The sequence below is a fragment of the Mus caroli genome, unplaced genomic scaffold (genome assembly GCF_978045245.1).
Source record: "Mus caroli unplaced genomic scaffold, Mus_caroli_1 scaffold_18, whole genome shotgun sequence".
NCBI lineage: Eukaryota > Metazoa > Chordata > Mammalia > Rodentia > Muridae > Mus > Mus caroli.
In genome coordinates, this window is record NW_028227273.1 from 35966704 (window position 1) to 35980171 (window position 13468).

Below are 13468 nucleotides of genomic sequence, written 5' to 3' on the forward strand. Positions count from 1 at the left end.
AGAGTTTTGCTATATTTATGGAAATACTTGCCCTTCATTTGGATTTTTACAACCAACAATATGATGCAAAGGAAGTGCTGTCTAGAGGGATAAATTACTTGATGATGCACCTGCAGTCTGTGAAACAACAATGACATTCATTTGTGGCTTGTCAGCAGCTGTGTGGCACTTATAGATTATTCAGTAGACAGAGCCATGGGAAAGGGGGACTATAAATCTTAAAATATGAGAAAATCGTCTTCAGAATGGGAAAGGAGCATGGTTACAAACATGTTGATTGTGTCCTCCCACAGGAGAGTTCTACAGTTGAGCTCAACATTTCAAGACTTTATTGAAATGTTTATTCTTCCACACATGTTGTTGACATTCAAATGGCTTGACTGAGAAACCAAAACCACAGAAACATGACCTTGAAAACAATAGCTACTTAATAGTTTCATGGAATAACAAAAAGACAAATATGATTTTATTTGAATCAACATATAAAAATCTCTCATTAAGAAAGTATTTGTTGGCTAAATCAATCTGTCAAAAGCAGAAGATGGTATCAAGAGAGTAACCTAGAGGGAACAAGGAACCTTGAGAAGTAGAGATGTTAGAAAATTATTGTTACAGCAGTCAGAAATGCATTTCTGCTTTTCATTTTTTTCCTGATTAGCTCCCAGCCTATCTCAGCATGTTGAAATATTAATTCCTAAGTCCTTGAATTCCCCAGTTCTGCCTCTTAAATTAGGAGATTCAATAAGACATTGTCCAATCACATGTGCCAAGAGAGAATTCTTTTAATGAGAAACAAACTTTCCCAGAGGCACAGAGCACTAAAGAAAACAGTTTTAGAGCTGGGGTACCCAGAATGCCTTCTCAGCAATATTATCACGCCTTTCCTGGGAACAGGAGAAGAACAACATGTTTTCTTCAGACATTTTACAAAAGCAATCATCTCTTCAAGAATCCACATGAAGACACTGTATCATTCCTTCCCTCACAAATGGTGCCAGTTTGGGCAACAAGTGTCCAGAACTCAAACTTCAAGGGGATATGACTCTTCTCTGTCTTTGCTAGTACACAAGAGCATCCCTAGGTGTAAAGCAGTGCACAGCAGATATTTGTGAATTAATGACTCCTGCTTTTGGCTGCAATGGACCTGTGAATAAGGAAGAATGTCTCCTTGTTTATAGCAGATGCTTGCTTTCCTTATCTGACTAAACAGGAGGTCATAACTGAGCGCACCTGAGCAGAATGTTTTGCCTTCTGCTATGTTTGTTATGACCCACAAGAAACTTAATATAAAATGTAATGGTTCATTCCAGAATATTTGAATAAAAAAGAATGAAGAGAAAAATTAAGTAAATCATATTACAAGCTCTGAAAAGTAACATAAGTTTATAATAATAATATTTTTACAAACATTATGGGCACCCTCATCTAAGACCATTTGCCATTGATGAGGACAAAGAAATTCCACATCCTTCACCACTTTTGGGAGCCTCGTTATTCATCACTTCAAAGTCTCAAGATTTTCTTTGACTTCCTGTTTGCTTTTAATTCTGCCCACATTTTGTATACACAAAGGTATTCTGAAAATGCCTTTATATTCGGACTTCAAGCTAAGGCAACCTAAAAAAAAAAAAAAAGAAACATCCTTGCACTTCAACCTGGCAATTTAATTATAATCTGAGAAGTAAAAAAATAACATCTACATAAGTAAAAGATGCATCAGGTTAAAAAGAAGGACCAAAATACATTATCTAGAAATTCTAATGCTTTCCTTCTTTTTATGAAAGGGCAGTCTCTTAAATTTCCGCTGTAAGATGTTAGGTTTCCTTATTCTTTTTAATAGGTGGTATTCTGATCTTATAATTTCCTAGCATTTTCACAAATACGTCAGAGTCAATCTAGTATTAAGAACCTACTCCTGAAATCCAGGAATGATTCCAATTATACTTTATAATTACTTACTCTTTAGTAGTCTTCAAAGCCAAGTTCTCATGATGTTCACAATCTGGAATCATACCTTTTCTTCATTTCTGAGGAATAATAACCCACAACAGTTCTGAACAGAAAGGATCGTGATCTGTGAGGCGCAATCTGGAATTCAGTCTTGGAGAATTTTCTTCATTTTGGGCAAAGTGCCTTGAAATAGAGAAAAGTCAAAGAGTGTCAATGGATGGGTTTATGTCTTGAATAAACTGAACTGATGAACAAGCAGAACTTGTGAGGAAAACACACACAGACACATAGACACACAGACACACAGACAGACAGACAGACACACACACACACACACAGACACAGACACACACACACACACACACACACACACACACACACCAGAGAGAATTATATAGAAAAGAAGATGTAAAAGTAGCAGGAAAAAATTACAGAAGGAAAAGTGGAATGGTAACTGATCCACAGTAATTAAAGTTAGCTAGATGACTGTGAAAACTCACGAACTCTTACTGTGATGGTCTTAGGATTCTCAATTGACAAGGCAACCAAGCATACCAGTTCCAACCTCTTCAAAACCTGCTCCTGTACTTTCCTTAGTTAGTCAGCTCTTTCACTCCTCTTGGCTTCTGTAAAACATCATTTTATAGACTTTTTAAATGTTTTTCATGAATAGATGAATAGTGTTGTAATGAATTCTCTCTCTCTTTTTTTTTTTTTTTTTTTTACAAATCTAAGCACCTTAGGTTTGCTTCTTGGGTAGTTATGACAGAGTGGTTCAGCGTGAATCCTAAAGTGTAGTACTGTTTAACTGAAGTAAGCTTTATATTCTCAACACAAATATTTAACCTCCCTACTCCGCATGCCAATATTCTCTTCTCTAAAAATATATTAACAATCATCATGTGTTGTGAAGATTGAATTAGACTGCACTGTATGAAAATAGTATGGTGAAACGCAGAATTTTGTGTAATTAACATATCCTATTACTTAGTATTGCTCAGAACATATCTATTAAGCCTGACATGGAATCAAACAGTAAACATGCTACTTGTGCCATACTGTAAAAGTATATAGTATGGAATGCCAACTCAGAGCAATGCATTCTTTTCTCCCTTGCAGTTCGTGAGCGGACTGTGAGACTATTCAAAGGAACTGGCGATTATCCCTGGGGATTTCGGATTCAGTTCTCCAAACCAATTGTAGTAACTGAAGTGGATACCAGTAAGTGCTCTCATAAAAAGTTTAATTCATACCAGAACAGCCCTCTCAATGCTACCAAAATGTATCAGACAGCCTAGGCTCTCCCCATCTGGTGAAGTGCATGTGAGCAACAGAAGCAATCTCTGAGACTGTTTACCAAACAACACTGAGAAGTTCGCAGACCATGACCACATATTGTTTTATAGCCCAGGTTATTTGTATGAATGCACTCCTCGGATAAGTGCAGAGTAGCCCTGGGAGTTCTATTTGCAGTGAATTATTTCCATTATGCTTCCTTGGGTATTCTTTATAAATGTTATTCCTAATTAATGCATTATATTACACTGTTCCTCCTTTCAATTCTTCTATACCCTACCCCAGCTTGTTCTCTCTCTCTCTCTGTCTCTCTGTCTCTCTCTCTCTGTCTCTCTGTCTCTCTCTCTCTCTAATTTGTGGTCTCTTTTCCTTTAAATGGTATTGCAACAAATATGTTATCAAATATAGAAACAAGATGTGCTGATTCCATTCTGTGTTGCTTTTACTCATATGTTTTTAACCACTGATCACTTGGTATTGAATAACAAATTAAGGAACTCATTTTGGGGGAAGACTAATTTGGTTTCTCAACAGTCATTAAGTGTCTGTATCTCCTTATCTTGTGATCCCCCCCCCCCATATATGCTGTGATAGCTACTGGTTTTGGAATATTCAGATCTTATTGAGGCAGCCATATTGTCATTGCTTGCTGGTCATATCTTGAAGACACATTCTATCAGCAGACTTCTGGATAAATGGTTCTAACAATCTTTCCAACACTACTTCTTCAATGTCTCTTGAGCCTTATATGTAGGAGTTACGTTGTAGCTGCACAATTTGGGCCTTGGCACGCCTGTGACATATCATTATTTTAAACCTAAGGAGGTGCCAAGAATTTGGATCTGTATTTCATTACTGTTCACTAGTGGTTTAGGAGAAATAATTTAAATTTCTTATAATTTCAGATTAGGAATTGACTGGTTTGAATTTATATATAAAAACTATGTTGTATTTCAGAGAATTGTCATGGAGAACTGTCCTATGCAAAGAATTTAATATCTATATATTTGTCGGTATTATTGTTCCCATTTTTGTTTAAATAGCTATATTAGGATCAAAGTCAGTGGAAAACTTGCCAACTGAGTTTTTATGTCTATAAATACCAGAAATTCGAGACTTAGAGCTTCAAGCTATGGAACGAGAGTTTCTTCACTACAATATAGTCCATTAGGACACAATCAAACACCTGACCCAGAGTGGTTTAAACAACGGAGCAGAGGGGCTGACTCACAAAGCTGGAAGTTCTGAGCTAGTGCAGATGTTGGGTTTGCTTCAGTGATGTAGTCATTTCATCAGCACCACGGCTTGTTTCCTTCTTTTCATTGCCAGCCCAAACTTCCACTTAGATCTAAATAGCCTCAGCAGCTCTGGCTTTCCTCCTCCAAACTACAGCGTCAGAGAAAGGAGGCAAGCTTGCAACCTCAAATAGCCTCTTGGGGAGTACACTGAACTGGCTCAGTTAGGTCAAATGAGGTGGTTGGAATGAGTTATCAGAAAGCTAAGCCTGCCATGGAGCAGACTATGGAGTGATCCCCTTCACCTTGTACACATTTCCACAGAATAGAAAACAGAAAACAGGCCACAGGATTTTGAGACTGCTGGTGAGTGGAACACAGCTTCTGCTCCAGTCCAATCATGCGGGACCTGAGACTGCTTTGGTTGGGGAGACAGAAATCCGGCCTCAGTAGGGCCACAAGCCTCTCCGGTCAGAAAAGCGCAGGGGTAGCTAGGGCGCAGGGTCGGCTGACACCCGCCAGCTACCCACGACCCCCACCACAGGATCTTAAGACTTCTGGTGAGTGGAACACAGCTTCTGCTCCAATCCAACTGCGCGAGGGACCTGAGACTGCATTAGTTAGGGAAGCAGAAAACCGGCCTGAGTAGGACCACAGGCCTCTTCCGGCCAGAGCAGCACCGGGGTAGCTAGAGCACAGGGTCGGCTGACACCTGCCAGCTACCCACGACCCCCGCCACAGGATTTTGAGACTGCTGGTGAGTGGAACACAGCTTCTGCTCAATCTTTAAACAGTGACAACGACAACAACTAACCCCAGAGATTACCAGATGGCGAAAGGTAAACATAATAATCTTACTAACAGGAACCAAGAACACTCACCATCATCAGAACCCAGCACTCCCACTTCGCCCAGTCCAGGGCACCCCAAAACACCGGAAAAGCTAGACACGGATCTAAAAGCATATCTCATGATGATGGTAGAGGACTTCAAGAAGGACTTTAATAACACACTTAAAGAAATACAAAGGAACACTGGTAAACAGGTAGAAGACAGTAAAGAGGAAGCACAAAAATCCCTTAAAGAATTGCAGGAGAACACTGCTGAAGAGTTACAAATCCTTAAAGAAAAACAGGATAACATAATCAAACAGGTAGAAGTCCTTACAGAAAAACAGGAAAACACATCCAAACAGATGATGGAAATGAACAAAACCATACTAGACCTAAAAAGGGAAGTAGACACAATAAAGAAAACCCAAAATGAGGCAACACTGGAGATAGAAACCCTAGGAAAGAAATCTGGAACCATAGATACGAGCATCAGCAACAGAATACAAGAGATGGAAGAGAGAATTTCAGGTGCAGAAGATTCCATAGAGAACATCGGCACAACAATCAAGGAAAATGTAAAATGCAAAAAGATCCTAGCTCAAAACATCCAAGAAATACAGGACACAATGAGAAGACCAAACCTACGGATAAAAGGAGTGGATGAGAATGAAGATTTTCAACTCAAAGGACCAGCAAACATCTTCAACAAAATTATAGAAGAAAACTTCCCAAATCTAAAGAAAGAGATGCCCATGAACATACAAGAAGCCTACAGAACTCCAAATAGACTGGACCAGAAAAGAAATACCTCCCGACACATAATAATCAGAACAACAAATGCTCTAAATAAAGACAGAATACTAAATCAGTAAGAGAAAAAGGCCAAGTAACATATAAAGGCAAGCCTATCAGAATTACACCAGATTTCTCACCAGAGACTATGAAAGCCAGAAGATCCTGGACAGATGTTATACAGACACTAAAAGAACACAAACTCCAGCCCAGGCGACTATACCCAGCCAAACTCTCAATTAACATAGATGGAGAAACCAAAGTATTCCACGACAAAACCAAATTCACCCATTATCTCTCCACGAATCCAGCCCTTCAAAGGATAATAACAGAAAAAAACCAATACAAGGACAGGAACCACGCCCTAGAAACAACAAGAAGGTAATCCCTCAACAAACCTAAAAGAAGACAGCCACAAGAACAGAATGCCAACTTTAACAACAAAAATAACAGGAAACAACAATTACTTTTCCTTAATATCTCTTAATATCAATGGACTCAACTCCCCGATAAAAAGACATAGACTAACAAACTGGATACACAAACAAGACCCAACATTTTGCTGCTTACAGGAAACTCATCTCAGAGAAAAAGATAGACACTACCTCAGAATGAAAGGCTGGAAAACAATTTTCCAAGCAAATGGTATGAAGAAACAAGCTGGAGTAGCCATTCTAATATCTGATAAGATTGACTTCCAACCCAAAGTCATTAAAAAAGACAAGGAGGGACACTTCATACTTATCAAAGGTAAAATCCTCCAAGAGGAACTATCAATCCTGAATATCTATGCTCCAAATACAAAGGCAGCCACATTCATTAAGGAAACTTTAGTAAATCTCAAAGCACACATTGCACCTCATACAATAATAGTGAGAGACTTCAACACACCACTTTCACCAATGGACAGATCATGGAAACAGAAACTAAACAGGGACACAGTGAAACTAACAGAAATTATGAATCAAATGGATCTGGTAGATATCTACAGAACATTCTATCCTAAAACAAAAGGATATACTTTCTTTTCAGCACCTCATGGTACCTTCTCCAAAATTGACCACATAATTGGTCACAAAACAGGCCTCAACAGATACAAAAATATTGAAATTGTTCCATGCATCCTATCAGATCACCATGGACTAAGGCTGATCTTCAATAACAAAATAAAAAATAGAAAGCCAACCTTCACGTGGAAACTGAACAACACTCTTCTCAATGATACCTTGGTCACGGAAGGAATAAAGAAAGAAATTAAGGACTTTTTAGAGTTCAATGAAAATGAAGCCACAACATACCCAAACTTATGGGACGCAATGAAAGCATTTCTAAGAGGAAAACTCATAGCTCTGAGTGCCTCCAAAAGGAAACTAGAGAGAGCACACATTAGCAGCTTGACAACACACCTAAAAGCACTAGAACAAAAGGAAGCAAATTCACCCAAGAGGAGTAGACAGCAGGAAATAATCAAACTCAGGGGCGAAATCAACCAAGTGGAAACAAGAAAAACTATTCAAAGAATCAACCAATCAAGGAGCTGGTTCTTTGAGAAAATCAACAAGATAGATAAACCCTTAGCCAGACTCACTAGAGGGCACAGGGAAAGCATCCTAATTAACAAAATCAGAAATGAAAAAGGAGACATAACAACAGATCCTGAAGACATCCAAAACACCATCAGATCCTTCTACCTAAGGCTATACTCAACAAAACTGGAGAACCTGGATGAAATGGAGAAGTTTCTAGACAGATACCAGGTACCAAAGCTAAATCAAGATCAGGTTAATGATCTAAACATTCCTATATCTCCTAAAGAAATAGAAGCAGTCATTAATAGTCTCCCTACCAAAAAAAGCCCAGGACCAGATGGGTTTAGTGCAGAGTTCTATCAGACCTTCAAAGAAGACCTAATTCCAGTTCTTCACAAACTATTCCACAAAATAGAAACGGAAGGTACTCTACCCAACTCATTCTATGAAGCCACAATTACTCTGATACCTAAACCACAAAAAGACCCAACAAAGATAGAGAACTTCAGACCAATTTCCCTTATGAATATCGATGCAAAAATCCTCAATAAAGTTCTTGCTACCCGAATCCAAGAATACATCAAAACAATCATCCATCCTGACCAAGTAGGTTTAATCTCTGGGATGCAAGGATGGTTCAATATATGGAAATCCATCAACGTAATCCAGTATATAAACAAACTCAAAGACAAAAACCACATTATCATCTCGTTAGATGCTGAGAAAGCATTTGACAAAATTCAACACCCATTCATGATAAAAGTCTTGGAAAGATCAGGAATTCAAGGCCCATACCTAAACATGATAAAAGCAATCTACAGCAAACCAGTAGCCAACATCAAAGTAAATGGTGAGAAGCTGGAAGCAATCCCACTAAAATCAGGGACTAGTCAAGGCTGTCCACTCTCGCCCTACCTATTCAACATTGTATTTGAAGTCCTAGCCAGAGCAATTAGATAACAAAACGAGATCAAGGGGATACAAATTGGAAAGGAAGAAGTCAAAATATCACTTTTTGCAGATGATATTATAGTATATATAAGTGACCCTAAAAAGTCCACCAGAGAACTCCTAAGCCTGATAAACAGCTTCAATGAAGTAGCTGGATATAAAATTAATTCAAACAAGTCAATGGCCTTTCTCTATACAAAGGATAAACAGGCTGAGAAAGAAATTAGGGAAACAACACCCTTCTCAATAGTCACAAATAATATAAAATACCTTGGTGTGACTCTAACTAAGGAAGTGAAAGATCTGTATGATAAGAACTTCAAGTCTCTGAAGAAAGAAATTAAAGAAGATCTCAGAAGATGGAAAGATCTCCCATGCTCATGGATTGGCAGGATCAACATTGTAAAAATGGCTATCTTGCCAAAAGCAATCTACAGATTCAATGCATTCCCCATCAAAATTCCAACTCAATTCTTCAACGAATTAGAAAGGGCAATCAGCAGATTCATTTGGAATAACAAAAAACCTAGGATAGCAAAAACTCTTCTCAAGGATAAAAGAACCTCTGGTGGAATCACCATGCTAGACCTAAAGCTGTACTACAGAGCAATTGTGATAAAAACTGCATGGTACTGATATAGTGACAGACAAGGAGACCAATGGAACAAAATTGAAGACCCAGAGATGAACCCACACACCTATGGTCACTTGATCTTTAACACGGGAGCTAAAACCATCCAGTGGAAAAAAGACAGCATTTTCAACAAATGGCACAACTGGCGGTTATGTAGAAAAATGCAAATTGATCCATTTCTATCTCCTTGTACTAAGGTCAAATCTAAGTGGATTAAGGAACTCTACATAAAACCAGAGACAATGAAACTTATAGAGGATAAAGTAGGGAAAAGCCTCGAAGATATGGGTACAGGGGAAAAATTCCTGAATAGAACAGCAATGGCTTGTGCTGTAAGATCGAGAATCGATAAATGGGACCTCATAAAATTGCAAAGCTTCTGCAAGGCAAAAGACACCTTCAATAAGACAAAAAGGCCACCAACAGATTGGGAAAGGATCTTTACCTATCCCAAATCGGATAGGGGACTAATATCCAATATATATAAAGAACTCAAGAAGGTGGACTCCAGAAAATCAAATAACCCCATTAAAAAATGGGGCTCAGAGCTGAACAAAGAATTCTCACCTGAGGAATACCGAATGGCTGAGAAGCACCTGAAAAAATGTTCAATATCCTTAATCATCAGGGAAATGCAAATCAAAACAACCCTGAGATTCCACTTCACTCCAGTCAGAATGGCTTAGATCAAAAATTCAGGTGACAGCAGATGCTGGCGAGGATGTGGAGAAAGAGGAACACTCCTCCATTGTTGGTGGGATTGCAAGATTGTACAACCACTCTGGAAATCAGTCTGGCGGTTCCTTAGAAAATTGGACATAGTACTACTTGAGGATCCAGCAATACCTCTCCTGGGCATATATCCAGAAGATGTTCCAACCGGTAAGAAGGACACATGCTCCACTATGTTCATAGCAGCCTTATTTATAATAGCCAGAAGCTGGAAAGAGCCCAGATGCCCCTCAACAGAGGAATGGATACAGAAAATGTGGTACATTTACACAATGGAGTACTACTCAGCTATTTAAAAAATGAATTTATGAAATTCGTAGGCAAATGGATGGACCTGGAGGGCATCATCCTGAGTGAGGTAACACAATCACAAAAGAACTCACACAATATGTATTCACTGATAAGTGGATATTAGCCCAAAACTTAGGATACCCAAGATATAAGATACAATTTACTAAACGCATGAAACTCAAGAAGAATGAAGACCAAAGTGTGGACACTGTGCCCCTTCTTAGAATTGGGAACAAAACACCCAGGAAAGGAGTTACAGAGACAAAGTTCGTAGCTGTGATGAAAGGATGGACCATTTAGAGACTGCCGTATCCAGGGATCCATCCCATAAGCAGCTTCTAAATGCTGACACCATTGCATACACTAGCAAGATTTTGCTGAAAGGACCCAAATATAGCTGTCTCTTGTGAGACGATGCCGGGGCCTAGCAAACACAGGAGTGGATGTTCACAGTCAGCTATTGGATGTATCACAGGGCTCCCAATGGAGAAGCTAGAGAAAGTACCCAAGGAGCTAAAGGGATCTGCAACCCTATTGTTGGAACAACATGATGTACTAACCAGAACCCCGGAGCTCTTGTCTCTAGCTGCATATGTATCGAAAGATGGCCTAGTCGGCCATCACTGGAAAGAGAGGCCCATTGGACTTGCAAACTTTATATGCCCCAATATAGGGGAATTCCAGGGCCAAAAGAATGGGAATGGGTGGGTAGGGAAGTGGGGGGTGCTATGGGGGAATTTTGGGATAGCATTGGAAATGTAACAGGAAAATATGTAATAAAAATATTAAAAGTTAAAAAAAAAGAAAACAAAAAACAGAAAATAGAAAACAGAGATGATCTTGTGAAAGGTAAGCTTTAGTTCAAGACATACTGACCACAGTGATACTTATCACCCAGGAAGGTGTCAGTAACAATCACACAAATAACATCATACAGCTACACAGTTGATTCAAAAGTGAGAGGATGTTTTTCTCCTCTTTATATATTAGCATTTGGCATATGATCATTTTCTGTTTTGAGAGAAAAATATAAGTACCATATTCCAGGAATCCTGGAACATTCCTGTGATCCCAGCATTCCATGAGACAGGGAAACTTCAAGTTCAGGCTGACTTAGGCTATAGACTGACCCATCCTCCAAACAAATACAAATTCTATTATCATGTCATTGCCTTTGAATCTTTCTGAACGAGATATTTGACTAATTTATTTCAACTGTTGGGAATCCTAAGCACAGTGAGCATCACATCACCTGTTCTTGGCCGCCCTGCTGGATTAACAGTGTCTCTAATATATAAATGCTTATGGAATCGGAAGAGTAAAAACAGTTTATTATAAAATAATTTTTCTTCATATTCTTCACTCAACTTACTTTAGCAATGTATTTTCCCTCTCTGTGAGATATAAAATGAGTTCTAATTTTTGTCTTCTCTCAGGCAATAAAGGATTTTGTTTCTCTGTTTTTTTAGTTTAGAAATCTAGACCAAATGCATAATCGCAGAACTACAAATCAATCTAATACAATTATCTAAATTTCAGAATTCCTTTCGAGTTTCCTTTTCTACTCCCTCAGCTTAAGACTGCCTCAGGCATCAAGCATATATTGTTTCTTGACTATTCTCTATTTCTATTTATTGACACCTCCAACTGGCCTGTTCTCCTCTTGTCTCTTTCATTTCAGTGGCAATATTTACACCTGTGGCTTATTTTTCTCTCCCCTTCTCATCATTTACAAAATATTGATAAGTAAAAAAACAGAGAAAAACTTTAACATAAAATTTTTAAGTCTGTTTGTACAATGTATTCAAACTGTAATATAAATTTCTATCCATGCCATTTGAAAGGATGGCATGATAAGTCTTCAGAACTCTGTAGCCAACAAGATTTCTGGCCTATGCAGAGATACTTTTGTGTCCCTGAGCTGTTCTCCTGTAGAGGGATCAGCATTCGTGTTTCCTGTTTAGTTCTTGCTTTCTTCCTTTATAGATGCAGCCTGGATCTTCAGGATGTCTTCCCTTGTCAAATCTATTTTTTACTAATTTTGATGGGATTCATAACTGTTCTTTTCATGTTGAAACACAGACAAAACCTCTTCCCTAACGTTACATGAGTTGTCACATATTTGTGCTGATCTAATTTAGTTGTCCTTTCTAAGAGCTAGTGCTTTTCAACAGCTGTGATTGTCTTTTCATTGACATTTTAAAAATGTAAAGTCAATAGAACACTATTTAAATGTTCTTTGGGAGAGCTCATATTTCCCCTCTGTTCTATGACCATTTCTTTTAAAGTGCTGTGAGATCTCCCTGCCGTTGCTTGCCCTGTAGGATTAGGAGATATCCCAGTAGCATGTTTTATGTCATAATGTCTAAAATAGTGTTGTATTCTAACATATCTATCTACTTATCTATCTATCTATCTATCTATCGATCGATCGATCGATCGATAGATAGATAGATAGATAGATATTGTTAGCTTCACTCTGTAAAGGTATCCCTAAGATAATCATCATCATAATCAAATAAATTTGCAATCTCAGAGTGAGCCTTTATAGAACTCAAGGCAAAAGCGTATAGGAATCATGAATATGTATCAGTTGTACTATATATCAAAACTTGTGCATATTTTAAATTTTGAAAGCCTACAATATAAAACAGGTAAGCTATTATATGACATTGTTCTAATGTGCCTTCAAGCATAATTTGTACTCTTAACTCAATATATTAGATTTCTATGGATTATCATTCTGATTTTGCAAGCCTTTGTGGATTTTTTTTTAATATGAAGCTACCTTTAACTGTCATTGTAGGCTCCAGATTGGATTCCTCAGAAGTTTCTTGACTCCGATTTAAAGAATCTTCTAGTCTCTGTTCTATGGCCTCTATGCTAATAGTTCATCATTTAGTCCTCTCCTTTTATAAGTCTGTTTTATTCTAAGTTTTTTAAAAAGAGGATTATATATATGCAGTCATTACTGAATATATATTTAGTTTTATGTTCACAGTAAAAAAGAAATAAATAAAAAATTATGAGGTCCAAATGCCCTCTTCTACAATGTCTTCCAGTTTTTAACATAGAGATTATTTTCTTTTCATGTTAGTTCTTTTTTAATTAGATATTTTCTTTATTTACATTTCAAATGTTATCCCCTTTCTGATTTTCCCTCTGAAAATCCCCTGTCCCCTCCTCCTCCCCCTGATCACCAACCCATTTACTCCCACTTTCTGG

General features: G+C 38.0%; 1 protein-coding gene across 1 annotated transcript in view; it reads left to right on the forward strand.

Annotated features, from left to right (window-relative positions):
- The window catches only part of LOC110284235 (uncharacterized), a 114091-nt gene that overhangs the window by 25154 nt on the left and 75469 nt on the right, over window positions 1-13468 (forward strand). The window contains exon 5 of the mRNA XM_085833212.1: window positions 3070-3171. Within this exon, the coding sequence (XP_085689338.1) occupies window positions 3070-3171 (102 nt within the window). The remainder of the gene's footprint in view (window positions 1-3069; window positions 3172-13468) is intronic.